At 40.4% G+C, this 12,061-nt stretch overlaps 2 protein-coding genes across 4 annotated transcripts in view; one reads left to right on the top strand and one right to left on the bottom strand.

Moving 5' to 3' along the window:
* The window catches only part of PHF21B (PHD finger protein 21B), a 338,743-nt gene extending 333,053 nt beyond the window's left edge, over positions 1 to 5,690 (top strand). The window contains exon 15 of the mRNA XM_061582401.1: positions 4,424 to 5,690. Within this exon, the coding sequence (XP_061438385.1) occupies positions 4,424 to 4,651 (228 nt within the window). The 3' untranslated portion in view covers positions 4,652 to 5,690. The remainder of the gene's footprint in view (positions 1 to 4,423) is intronic.
* ARHGAP8 (Rho GTPase activating protein 8) overlaps positions 1 to 12,061 on the bottom strand; it is a 164,347-nt gene that overhangs the window by 22,554 nt on the left and 129,732 nt on the right. The window lies entirely within an intron of this gene.

Genomic DNA, 12,061 nt, shown 5'->3' with positions numbered 1-12,061 from the left:
CAACACCTGCAATCTCCAAAGATGGAGAATTACATGTTTGTATGTTTGTTGGTGTTCTTACTTTGCTTCTTTCCTGTGTTACTACTGTTCCTACAGAGAATCTAACCTAGAAAATTATATTTCTCTCATTCGTCCTAGAAATGTGTCAAATTTATTTTTATTAATTTCAAATCCTTTTTATTAGTCAAAGTCATAAGATGGTGAAGACAGCCTTTTGCGTTTCAAACTGGAAGTTATTCTCTATTTCTATTTTGGGAGCATTAACAATTGAATCTGAAACTGCAGTTGTAAAATCAGAGTGATTACAATATGTTGCTACTTCAGGAATGACTCTAGCTGTTGGAAAAAACAAACTTTGCCTGCCCAAGATGCATGTTTTCAGCCCGCTATGTTTAACCCACTTCATTTAAGGCAAGGTGGGCACGGTCAATTAAAAACATAAAGCACACCTAGAATTTTGCTAGAATATATTTCACCTCCCACTGTTTTATCTTGTCCAAACTGAGACATTCCTCATGTCCATTGGAGACTATTCTGCAGAACAGTCAGAGCTATTATTTACAATTGTTTTCCGCGCTTTTTATTTTAGTGTTGCATAGTGTTGCTGTAGTTCACATATTCACAGAAACAGAAGCAAAGAAAATGATTTACTATAGGAAACTTCACTACAATTGCAAAGTAAAGCAAACTTATTTAAAGTGACTATCTGAACTCTATCAACTGTCTTAATATAGTTGCTTCCTAACTGCTAAAACAAAATCAGCACAGCACATGTCTTGTTTCTGTTATTTGTGCTGATTGCAGGTGTTGCCACCACTCACCATATGTTCAGAGGCACATGTTACCAAATTCTTCCAAGCTACACAGGAAGTGGATTGGACTGTGAAAGACCAACCCAAATTGTGTTTGCATTTTTACAAATTTGTAGGGCAGTCCAAAATCTCAGAGAAGAGGTCAGGTCTCCTGCTCCCCTGGTGCATTCACTATAGCTGCTCAATTTCTCTGCTTTTTAAAGTTTGACAGAAATATCTGTTGGCTATAGGTACGTTCTTAAACTGCAAGGTTTTTTGCCTGTTGGTGAATTTCTCTGCTTTTTAATCCAGGAGGTAAGAAATGGGATCCTATGCAAGTTTGCTGAAAATGGATTGATCATTTGCATGCTTATTGAGTTCAGTGGGATTTACTCCCCTGCAATCATGCTTATGATAAGTGAAACTGACCACAGGGGATGGAGAAGGGAGGAGGGAGATGGGAGCAGGCAAGAAGGGGAGGAGGCGGGCAGGTTTGTTCATTTGCATGTTTATTGAGTTCAGTGGGATTTACTCCCATGCAATCATGCTTAGGATAGGTAAAACTGAGCATGGGGAGGGAGGCCTGGAATGGGTAGTGGAGGAAGGAAGAGGAGAGGGGAAGGAGGGGAAAGGTAGGTCTGATCATTTGCATGCTTACTGAGTTCAGTGGAATTTACTCCCATGCAATCATGGCCAGAATAGGTAAAACTGACCATGGGGAGGAGGGTAGGGGAGGAGAGGAGAGGTAAGGAGGAAGGGGGAGAGGGGAGTGGGGAGCAGATGGAGGGGGAGGGGGAAGGAGGAGTAAGAAGGGGAGGGGGAGGGCTGAAGGAAGGGGAAGGGAAGGGGCAAAAGAGATGATGGGAGGGAGGGCAGGGCAGATTTGATCATTTGCATCCTTTTTGAGTTCAATGGGATTTACTCCTGTGCAATCATGCTTAGGGTAAGTAAAACTGAAAATGGGGGGGAGGAGGGGGGAGGAAAAGGAGGAGATTGGTAGGGGAAGGGAGGGGTGAAGGAAGGGGGAGGGGCAGGGAGGGCAAGTTTGATCATTGGCATGCTTTCTGAGTTCAGTGGGATTTATTCCTGTGCAATCATGCTTAGGATAGGTGAAAAAGCTGGGGGAGGGGAGGAGGAGGGCAGGAATAGGAGGGGAGGAAATTGGATGGGTAGGCACTGGCAGAGGGGAAGCCCCTTTCCTTTCCAAAAGGAAAACATTGTGAACATACTTTTCAGGGTTTCCCCCACCTTTTTATTCTATAGCAGGCACATGTAGCCTCCCACCCAAATTTAAACCAAAGCTGTCCCTGGCAACATCCACACAAACACCAGACCTTTATTTCACTTTAGACATTCATAACTTCTCCCAAAGAATCGTGGGAACTGTAGTTCGTGAAGGGTGCTGGGAGTTGCTAGGAGATGCCCTGTTCCCCTCACAGAGCTTCAATCAGAGCGGCTGACTGTTAAACCACTCTGGCCACTGGAGCGCTGTCAGGGGAATAAGCGTCTCCTCTCAGCACCATTCACAAACTACACTCCCCAGGATTCTTTGGGGGGAAGCCATGACTGCCTTAAGTGAAATAAAGATCTGGTGTGGGTGTGGCCCCCTGATTAGCCAAGCCCAGCAGCTGGGAGTCTGGCTTTTAGAACACGGACAGTTGGTTCTTACTGAGCATGCCTGGCCTTATCATTGAGTTCAGTACTAAATTTCTTAAATAAATTAAAAATCCACCGGGCATTTTTTTAACTTTTAAACTGCAGAAGGTGAAGGTCAGTAATAGGATTACAGGTACTCTGTGAACATGGCTGATTTGTAATTAATTTCAACAGATTATGAGAACTCTGACAGAAAAAAGTCCAAAAGGGCTCTGTTTTTTCTCTCTCTTTTTACACTTTGAACTCTCGGTTTATGTATCACCATGAAAATTTAGAGGGTTGTTAAGCAAGCATTTCTGAGTTCAGGACTATAAGTTTTGTAAGGTTTTGTTTTGCAATGAGCTTATGGGAAGCATCAGAATGGCATGGGGGGTATTTTCAATTTAACATTGCAGAATGCGAAAAATTAATGCTGACTATAGTATACAGTCACACTTGTGGCTGTATAATACATATTTCTGCTGTCTTATTAGGAGCCAAACCAAAATATTCTCTGTAAACTTAATTTAGTTTAATATTGGTTACAGTGTGTCTGCACTCGGTTGCATCAACAGATTTTTTTCCTTTATACCACATTCACATATAACATATAATATACTAACGGGCACAAAAGCTATGGTATCAGTGAAAATATTGCCTATTTTCTAAAGCCAGGCCTCTCTCCCTCTCTCCCTCCCTCCCTCTCCCTCTCCCTCTCTCTTTCTCTCTCGCTCCCTCTCCCCCTCCCTCTCCCTCTCTCTCCCTCCCTCTCCCTCTCTCTCTCTGCTTTCACTGGGTACCTAGAGTCTGCTCACACCTTCAGTCTGGCTAGACTGAACAAAAGATGTGGGTTCATGACAATAGGCTTTGTTCCTTTCCTACACACATTTCTTCTTCTGTCTAAACAGAAATTACACAGCTACAAACCTGACATGTATAGGTCTATACACATAGGAATTCTGTAAAAAGCAAAATTCTCAATCATATTGACTTACATTTCTATAAATTGTGCATGCATTGGCTGTATTCAGACAGCCATGCATGTAGGGAGGGACAAGGTCTGCTAATGTGATCTGTCCCACACATCACGTCTACTAAGACTGACGGTGCAAACACACTTCAGGTCATTCGGACTTGGCATTGTTCAGGATGGTACAAGCACACGTGTCATGTACATAAAATTATGCATGTCTTATATACCACTAATAATACCACTGGATGTCCAAACGGCTGATTTAGGCACACACTACCAATGGCTTAGATATGCCATTGTTATTTGTTATTTAATTTAATTCTTGTAAATTGTATTGCTTTTATTGTATTTTTATATTGTGTTTTTATACCTGTGTTTATTTTTCTTTGTAAGCCACCTTGAGGGGCTTTGGCTGAAAGGCGGGATATAATAATAATAATAATAATAATAATAATAATATGCCAACTAGCACCTCCCCTCCCCACTTTGAACGATAAGTCCCCATGTTGTATCACAAACTGCCTTGGAAAGTCCCTTCATTTTCAGAAGTGATTTGCCATCCAGTATTTTTTTGGGGGGGGAGGCAGGAAAAGCTGCCTTTTATTTATTTTATTATTATTTATTATTTGATTTATATCCCGCCCTTCCTCGCAGCAGGAGCAGGAAAAATCCCTTTGAATATATAGAATTAATAGTGCAGTTCTTTGGATTCCAGCCAGTGGAAACAAATAAAACCATAAATCTATGCAGATGGTGCATTCATTCAGTTTAGAAAGTGGTCTTGACTAGAATCCGCTCTTCAGTCAACATAATCATGCATTCAAGTAGGGATGGGGTGGGAAAAATCTATCCTTAAGCTCTAACCTTCAACCACCTGCTTGTGATTCCAACAGGATGCTTAAAGGGTGTTATGGTGTAAGTAATTTATCTGAGCATGCTCACACAAAAGCATGTTTGCAGGGAGAGTATTTTGACACCCAGCAGAATGCATTCTCACTCTTTCTTTCCACCTCTTATTTGACAGAAGTGCTTAGAGCGAAAAAACAGCCTTTTGGCCCAGCAGAAAGGGGTTCAATCATCGTTGGAGCGCCTCAAAACTCTCATTAGACTGATACAGAATGAACAGATGATTCAGGTTACCATGACAACCACCACCACCTCCTCCCTGCTAACTGTCCCCTGGATCAAACCGTCTTCTGCCTCAGCTGCTGCCGTACACAAAGCCTTGCAGCCAACACAGGGTAACAACTGACAGGGGCTGCCTGAAAATCTAGTTTTTTCTTTTAATAAAGAAAACAGAAAATGAACTTTAGATATCCACAAACATATTTGCAACATGAAAATACTGCAACTGAATCAAGAAGGAAACTTGAGGGGGTGGTTCAGACGATGTTGTCTGTTTTTATTACACCAGGACATTGGGAAAACCATCCAGCCCACTCAGTCGGTGTCATGGCAACTTTCTACAGAGCAGATCCTGCTGCAGTTTTCTATTGCTGAGATCTTCAATGTTTAGGATGTCGTTTGTTTTGGTTGCATTGGCCTTAATGTATTTAATGAATAAGGAAAATGGAACAGCATATGTTGGCCAATTGGGGGAGTGTGGTGGTGGAATGGAATGGAGTACCCTTTGGGGAGGGCAGATGGATTTTTAGAAGTTCTCCTTTTGAAGGAAAAATAGTTTTAAATACAAAGATTTAGTTAGGTAGTAATGCAGGTAGTTGGTAGAGGGTGCGAAGTAATGAGAAATTGGTGACATAAAAAAATAGCTTGGAACTCAACATGGATTCCTGATTTTTAACAATGAACAAGGTCTACCACGTTGATTCAGGTTGAACTGGACATGGGGTTATTTGAGAAGAATTACATTTGTGGGACACTCACAGAGCCTTCAAAATCAAATCATTTTTTTCAGTATTATAGTTGAGAATTACATATATTTAAATAAAAATGTATGAATTAGCATTTCTAGTGAAATATTGAAGTATTTTCATGCTGATGCTTCTTGTACATGCGTTCTGGAGTACTTAAAGAGGTATGCCTGTAAAACCCCTTAATTTTGCAGGTCCTTTCAACTTATTTTGCTATTGATGTATTTTTCTCATGGAGTTTTTTGTGCAAGGTTTAGCATAAACCATAATAGTGACAAATACCTTCAGCAGGTTGGATCTTCATTATTGTTTTTTGGGGGGATCAGAATTTTTTTAAAGAAAGAAAGCAAATAATCTTTGTTGCTGCTGCTTTTTTCCGTCAAGACAGTACAAATGATATGCCAAAAAACTTTACACTTTTGTACTGCATTTTTATTGTAAAATAGGGGATGTGAAAAATGATTATTCTTTATTTTATTTTTATTTTGCTTGCAGAAGTATCTGCTAAATAGTACAGGAAATAAACTGCCTCAAGGTGTTTCTTTTATTGGATATATCAGGAGCTTTGGGGGAGGGATAGGCTGTTACATTCTAAGTATTGGTTGTTCTTTGGAAAATTAATTTCTTTTTATAATTTCATTAATTTTAGTACATGTAAACATTTAGCATTAGCCTGAGAAAATGCTAGAGAATCTGCTTTATTCCCCCCTCCCCCACTAGCTAGTCTTCCTGATTCAGCAAGGGTCAGTCTGGCCCCATCATAGGCTAAGAGGCCTATGCTGGAACCCTGAGGCCTACCTCAGAAGTTAGTGATGGGCAAACCAGTTTCTCTTCAGCATAATTTTTCCATTCTATGATACTATTTTCTTTTTCAGGATAAGAGGAGCATCATTTCAGATTCCAGGGGTTGGAGGGGAAGGTTAATATGAGGTTTAAAGACTCACTCTTGGATATATTTGAAATGCAATCCTACATGTATATACTCAAAAGTTGGTTCTATTGCATTCAATGGGACTTTCTCTGAGGTAGGTTTACATAGGAGGGGCTAACCTCCAGTTTGGGAGCCTAATACAGCCTCCAGGCCAATCTTTGCCCTCCAAAGATTTCACCAATGTTGGCAGCAGTGACAAAAACATTTTAAAATAAATAGATCCAGTGCTGGGGTGGGCAGAGCTCAATGTCGTGGTTGGGATGCAAATTGCCCCCACCCTGGTAATCAGATCAATCAATAAATCATTTGTTGAGCAGAGAGAGGGCAATAACCTTTCCTCAGCTGATCTGCATGGATCAGCTGAGGAGGGAGGGGTGTGTGTATGTGTGGGAGTGTGTGTGTGTGTGAGAGAGAGAGAAGAATGTGGAGTTGGCCACACTGACTGCTGGCATGTGGCCCCAGGAGGATTAGCCAATGGTAAATGCAACCATCAGACCAAAAAAGGTTAGCTATCCCTGGTGTATAGAACTACAAGCCTAAATTGCAAAGTAGAAGTGTATTTTAACAGCATTTGTTAAGATTACTTTTAGAAATTCACAATTATAACAACTTATCAATACTAACACAGCCTTGTTTTAAAAAGAAAAGAAAAAACAAAGGGATTTGTGCCTTTGGCATGTATACCTAAGACACAGACCCATTTTTTAACATAACAATAGTAAGTCAGCCTGTAGAACCAACAAGTTGGCCAGAAATATTAAGTGCTCCTGAGAAATAATTTACATGAGGATAAAAAGCAAGGAAGGCCATCAGGTACTATGTACACCTGCCATCTGTAAATGTTGCCCCTGTGTTTAAGTACGTCAAAAGCAAGAATCTATTTCTGCATGCCACAGGTGAAGCATCTCACACAAGCTTATCACATGGTGCCGAAAAATCAAGGGATTTGGCTTTTTATTCATTGATTGGGGGTTGCCCATCACTAGGCAGCACATGGTCCCTTCAACCATTTTCACAACTCCGGGAGAAACTGTGCAGTACTATACAAATCTATTTTAATACACTTAACACTCTGTTGAACAAGATTTTTATATTCTTTTATTGACAAACAAAAGTGAACTAAGTAAAACACGGTTGTGATACATTGGTTAATGTATGCCAATTTATGCATTTGAACGTGGCTTGCAATGTAAATGTTTTCAGGTTTAATGGTTCTTTTTCTCCTAAGATGAATTTTTTAAAAAAGGGGAAACCACAGAAAGTTGATTTAATGAGAAGACTTTCTGAAGAAGTGTTTTTCTGGGACTGTTAAAAAGTAGTTATTTTGGAAAAGGGACTGTCCCGTGGATAGTGTGCATAGGAAAAAAAGTGTTTGTCTTAAATATACCAATGTAGTTTACTTCTTTATGATGAATTAAACTTGACTGACAGATTTAATACTGGTGTGGTCACTGGAATGTACCTGCTGCTTCCAAACACAGCCTATGTCACCTGGAGCAAGACAGAATTATGTTCTGTGCTTTCTCTTTTCCCGCTTAAGAACAATCCCTCCCTCCAGTCCTCATGGGAACTCCACCCTGCACTTTGCATCTATCCACACTGCAAGTGCTGGCCATGGGATGACTGCACAAGGTGTTCACAAAAGGAGCTTCATTACAAGCTCACAAATTTAGTTTAACAGCCAAAAGTAATCATTGCTTTAATGGAAAAGCCATCTTCAGTATTTGGTATCTCTACTTCCACACCAGGCTCAAAATAGTCTCAGAGATAAACAAGTGTGCCGTAATTTGGAACATCACACAATAAAGTCAGCCTTCACCAATTAAGAGTTTTGGGGCATTAGTGCTATGGTTCTTTTTGTAAGTGATCACACTGAAACACATACATTATCTGCTGGCCTGAGCAGCTTTGGGAGGAAGGGCAGGATATAAATTCAAACCATCATCATCTTGCAGGAAATTTGTAAGGGTAGTATTATTTTCACGTTACAGATAGTTGGAGCACCAAGGACTAGGAGCATATTGACATGCCTAAAGCCACTCAGTGAGTTTGACGGAAAGCTGAGATTTACATAAAGGAATTTCAATTGATACTTCAGGCTCTACTCAACAATATGTTCACCTCCTGAGAACTGTCTGGATTCTTTGCCACATCCAAACTGCACAAGACATATTTGGTTGTTATAAGGGAAAAGTTACGTTTGTTGAAACTAATGATCTAGCCATTTACAGCTGCCTTAATGCCGAATCTGTTTATATAAAATGTTGTTACCCAACTATTCAGCTAAAAAGTCTCCTAGAGCAGGTTACATACGCTCAATAAAAACAAGACAGTCCCTGTTCACAGGCTTACAAGCTGAATGACAATACAACAGCAGAGCCGATGGCATGGCCCTACTTACATCTCTCCTCCTGATAAAATTATATGGAATGGTAGCTGCCGGGTAAGAGTTGATGGAAAGAACAACTCAAAGGAGCCGTTTTTTTTTCAGCAGGCTGCCTACTCTGGCTAGGGATAGCGGGTAGGGAGGGATCTTGTGCAGACGTAATGAGGTGCTTGGCATTTAACGTGGAATTTTCTATGTGCACAACAGCTATTCTACCCCATCAACCTTGTACATCTTTAAAACAAAACAAAAAACAACAAGCTGGGAGTCCAAACAGCTTTCATGTTTGTTATGGATTCAGGTTCAGCAGGTAAGACACCCACATACCATCTGTGACTCAGAGTTGAAACTATAGCCTCATAGGCTGAGGTCAGGATCTAACCTTATGTGCCACTTGGGTATAGGGTTGCCAGGTCAGAAGCATCCCAAACCCTGAGATTTTGGGGGCGGGCCCAAGTGATGTCATGGGGTGGATCCAAGTGATGTCATGGGGTGGATCCAAGTGATGTCATGGGGCAGGTCCAAGTGACATCATAGGGCAGGTCCAAGTGATGTCACAGGGTGGGTCCAATTGACATCATGGGGCAAGTCCAAGTGATGTCATTAAGCATGATACATTAAGCATCAACCACAGTTGATTGGTGCATACAATTCATACAAAAACATTTATCTGATTGGAAATTAAGATAGAAATCTTAGCTAAAAGATGGAGCCTGGGTAGGGAACATTTAATCTAGCCTACTTGCTTTCAGCAAGAAGGGTTTAAGTGCCTTCAGGCCATGCCAGTCACCAGAAAGCCACTGTAGGAAGAAAGGAGCCTAGTGTTGTGGAGATTAGATGGGAGCACTCAGGAGTAAAGGTGGATGCCCCCGAAGAGCTGCAATTCTAAACACACTTACTAAAGGAATAAGCCCCATAGACCTCAATAGGACTTACTTCTCAGTAGATATGGTTTAGATTGTGTTGTTGGTAAAGCTTGACAAGGGATCCTCTGCAAAGATATCCATATCCAAGTAGGGTTGGCAACCCCCTGCATGGAATGCCCTACCCCTACCTTTTAACATCCAAATTTCTTTACAGATTTGACCCTTCACTTCAGAAAGAGGTCTAATGAGTAAGAAGATTCTCTACCCTTTTCTGTCTCCCTGTGGCCTGCTATAAACTCACTTTATGAGCCAACCCAATTCCAGTGAATATAATTGACAGAGAGAAAGCACACATGATTTGGTCTACCTTCATAGGCAGTAGGTTAGGAACAACAATAATTGCAGCCACGGTGCCCAGTATGTGAATTCACTTTTACCACTATTGGACAAGAAACAAACAACAAGGTGAATCATCAGTGGGTTTAAGAAGGTTGAGCGGAGTGCATGGAACCACTGTTGTAACTTCTATGGATGAAAGGGAGTCAGGATAAAGGTAAATGCAATGAAAATAGAAAAAGAACAAAAGACGGTGATGATTTCTTAAATGCAATACCATACCAACCACAACAAGATTCCTATGAGTAAGGCAGCAAACTAAGCATCTCACAACCAGTCAGGATTCCTAACCAATAACCAAAAATATGATAAATGAAGAAACATTTGTATAAGCATGATTATCAAACATATTTATTATTTACACAACCTGTAAAGATATTTATAGTGCAATCCTACGTTTTTTTATTCAGAAGCAAGTCCCAGTGTATTCAGTGGGGCTTACTCAAACAGGGACAAAACTGCAACCTCAAGTTATAAGCAACTTCATTCACGCAACCCAAAATTCAGAATCATGCCACTTTTGCAACTGTTTATACTTGTTTTTATGGTTATTGGATTTTAAAGGGATTTATTTCTTATTGTGAGCTGCCTTGGTTTCCAGACTGCAACGGTTTACAACAATTAAAAACATTAAAAACAAGTATACAAATTTAAACCATTAAAACCCATAAAAACAGATAAGTAAATTAAAAACACATGTTATTCAAATGCTGTTAAAATGTCTGGGAGAAGAGAAAAGAGGGTTAAAGCATCAATTTGGGAAGTTTGCAAAACACTGCCCTCTGCAACATTTAAGTCTGTCTGACTCCTACACACAGGAGAGAAAAAGACTGAAAGCTTACTTATTCAATCTGTGAGATGTTCAGAAAAGCAGGAGAAAGCACGTTTTTGAGCCTTGGACCAGTCACTGCCTCTGAGCCTCAGAGGGAGGCAATGGTAAACCCCCTCTGAATACCTCTTACCATGAAAACGCTGTTCATAGGGTCGCCATAAGTCAGAATTGACTTGAAGGCAGACAATTTAATTTGACTCTACATTTTTGTCTTTATCATTCCTTGTCAATCATAACCCTGATTTCTTATTGGCTAAAAACCTGAAAGGGCAGGGATTAGAGCAGAACTTAGAACAACCAAGAAGTAGTGGGGGTGGCGGCTGATGTTTTGGTATGTATCTCTGGAACCAGACCACCTAGAAACTTTTTTTTTAATTGAAAGCTGAAAGTCCAGAGATTAAGGTGAGTCAGCCAGAGAGCCAGAGGGGACCCCCCAAAACTGGAATCTCAGGCTGAAAAATGGAGATCTGGCAACCCTATTGCTTATTGATTTTACTGTTGACATTGGCCCCAGTCCAACAGAGTGTGCTTTCAGAAGTCAGGGTTGCATGCAAGTTGCTCGAATTCTGCCAATGTGGTGGGAAAGTGGAAAGCCCCAAGCAGATTATTGGTGAAATTCTAACTCTACATAGATCCAATCCAAGCTACTATGTCAGGCTGGTGAGCTGCAAATATTTGACCATGCAGTTCCTCAACCGGGCAAGGATATGTGCACAGAAGCCTGTTTATCCCTCCTAGCTGGACTGGGGTGATAGTGTGTATTGCAAATGTTGGTTTTTAAATGGTCTTGATCACCTACAGGCAGACATGCAGAGAGTAAAATAGGATAAATGAAATTTTATTTATTTATTTTATAAATTTTATTTATTTATTTACCACTTGATTGTAATAAAACCTCAAAGTGGTTTTACCAGTACAATTCTTGGGAAGCTCCTGAATGCGTTTAATTCTCCAATTTGTCAACACAATCAAGAGATTGGCGCATTTGTGTTCAAGCAATGACATGATGTGTGAATAATCAACCATTTTTAGCCACTGAAAGACCAATTCAAAGATGACAGAATTTCTCCATTATCAGATACTAATTTTACACTTGCAACCACCCAACATGTCAAGAGCTTCATTGCTTTTTCTATCTGTAGAATAATTCTTTCCTAACTATAACAGCACGTGGTTAAAAAAAAGTCTGCTTAACTTTCTGCTGTTTCATCTGCAAACAGGATGTTTACAAAGAGGGGCATTTTGTGAAATGAAGCAGCAACAGTCACATCAGATGGCATGGGATTTGCTTTAATCAATTTTTATCCACCATGGCTGCTTTCGCTTACAAAATGAAGCCCAGGCTCTGCAAGAGACTGATTGGCATAAACAGAAACCACT

This window comes from Rhineura floridana, chromosome 8 (assembly GCF_030035675.1).
Source record: "Rhineura floridana isolate rRhiFlo1 chromosome 8, rRhiFlo1.hap2, whole genome shotgun sequence".
NCBI classification, from domain to species: domain Eukaryota; kingdom Metazoa; phylum Chordata; class Lepidosauria; order Squamata; family Rhineuridae; genus Rhineura; species Rhineura floridana.
This window is presented reverse-complemented; position numbering and strand designations above follow the sequence as displayed.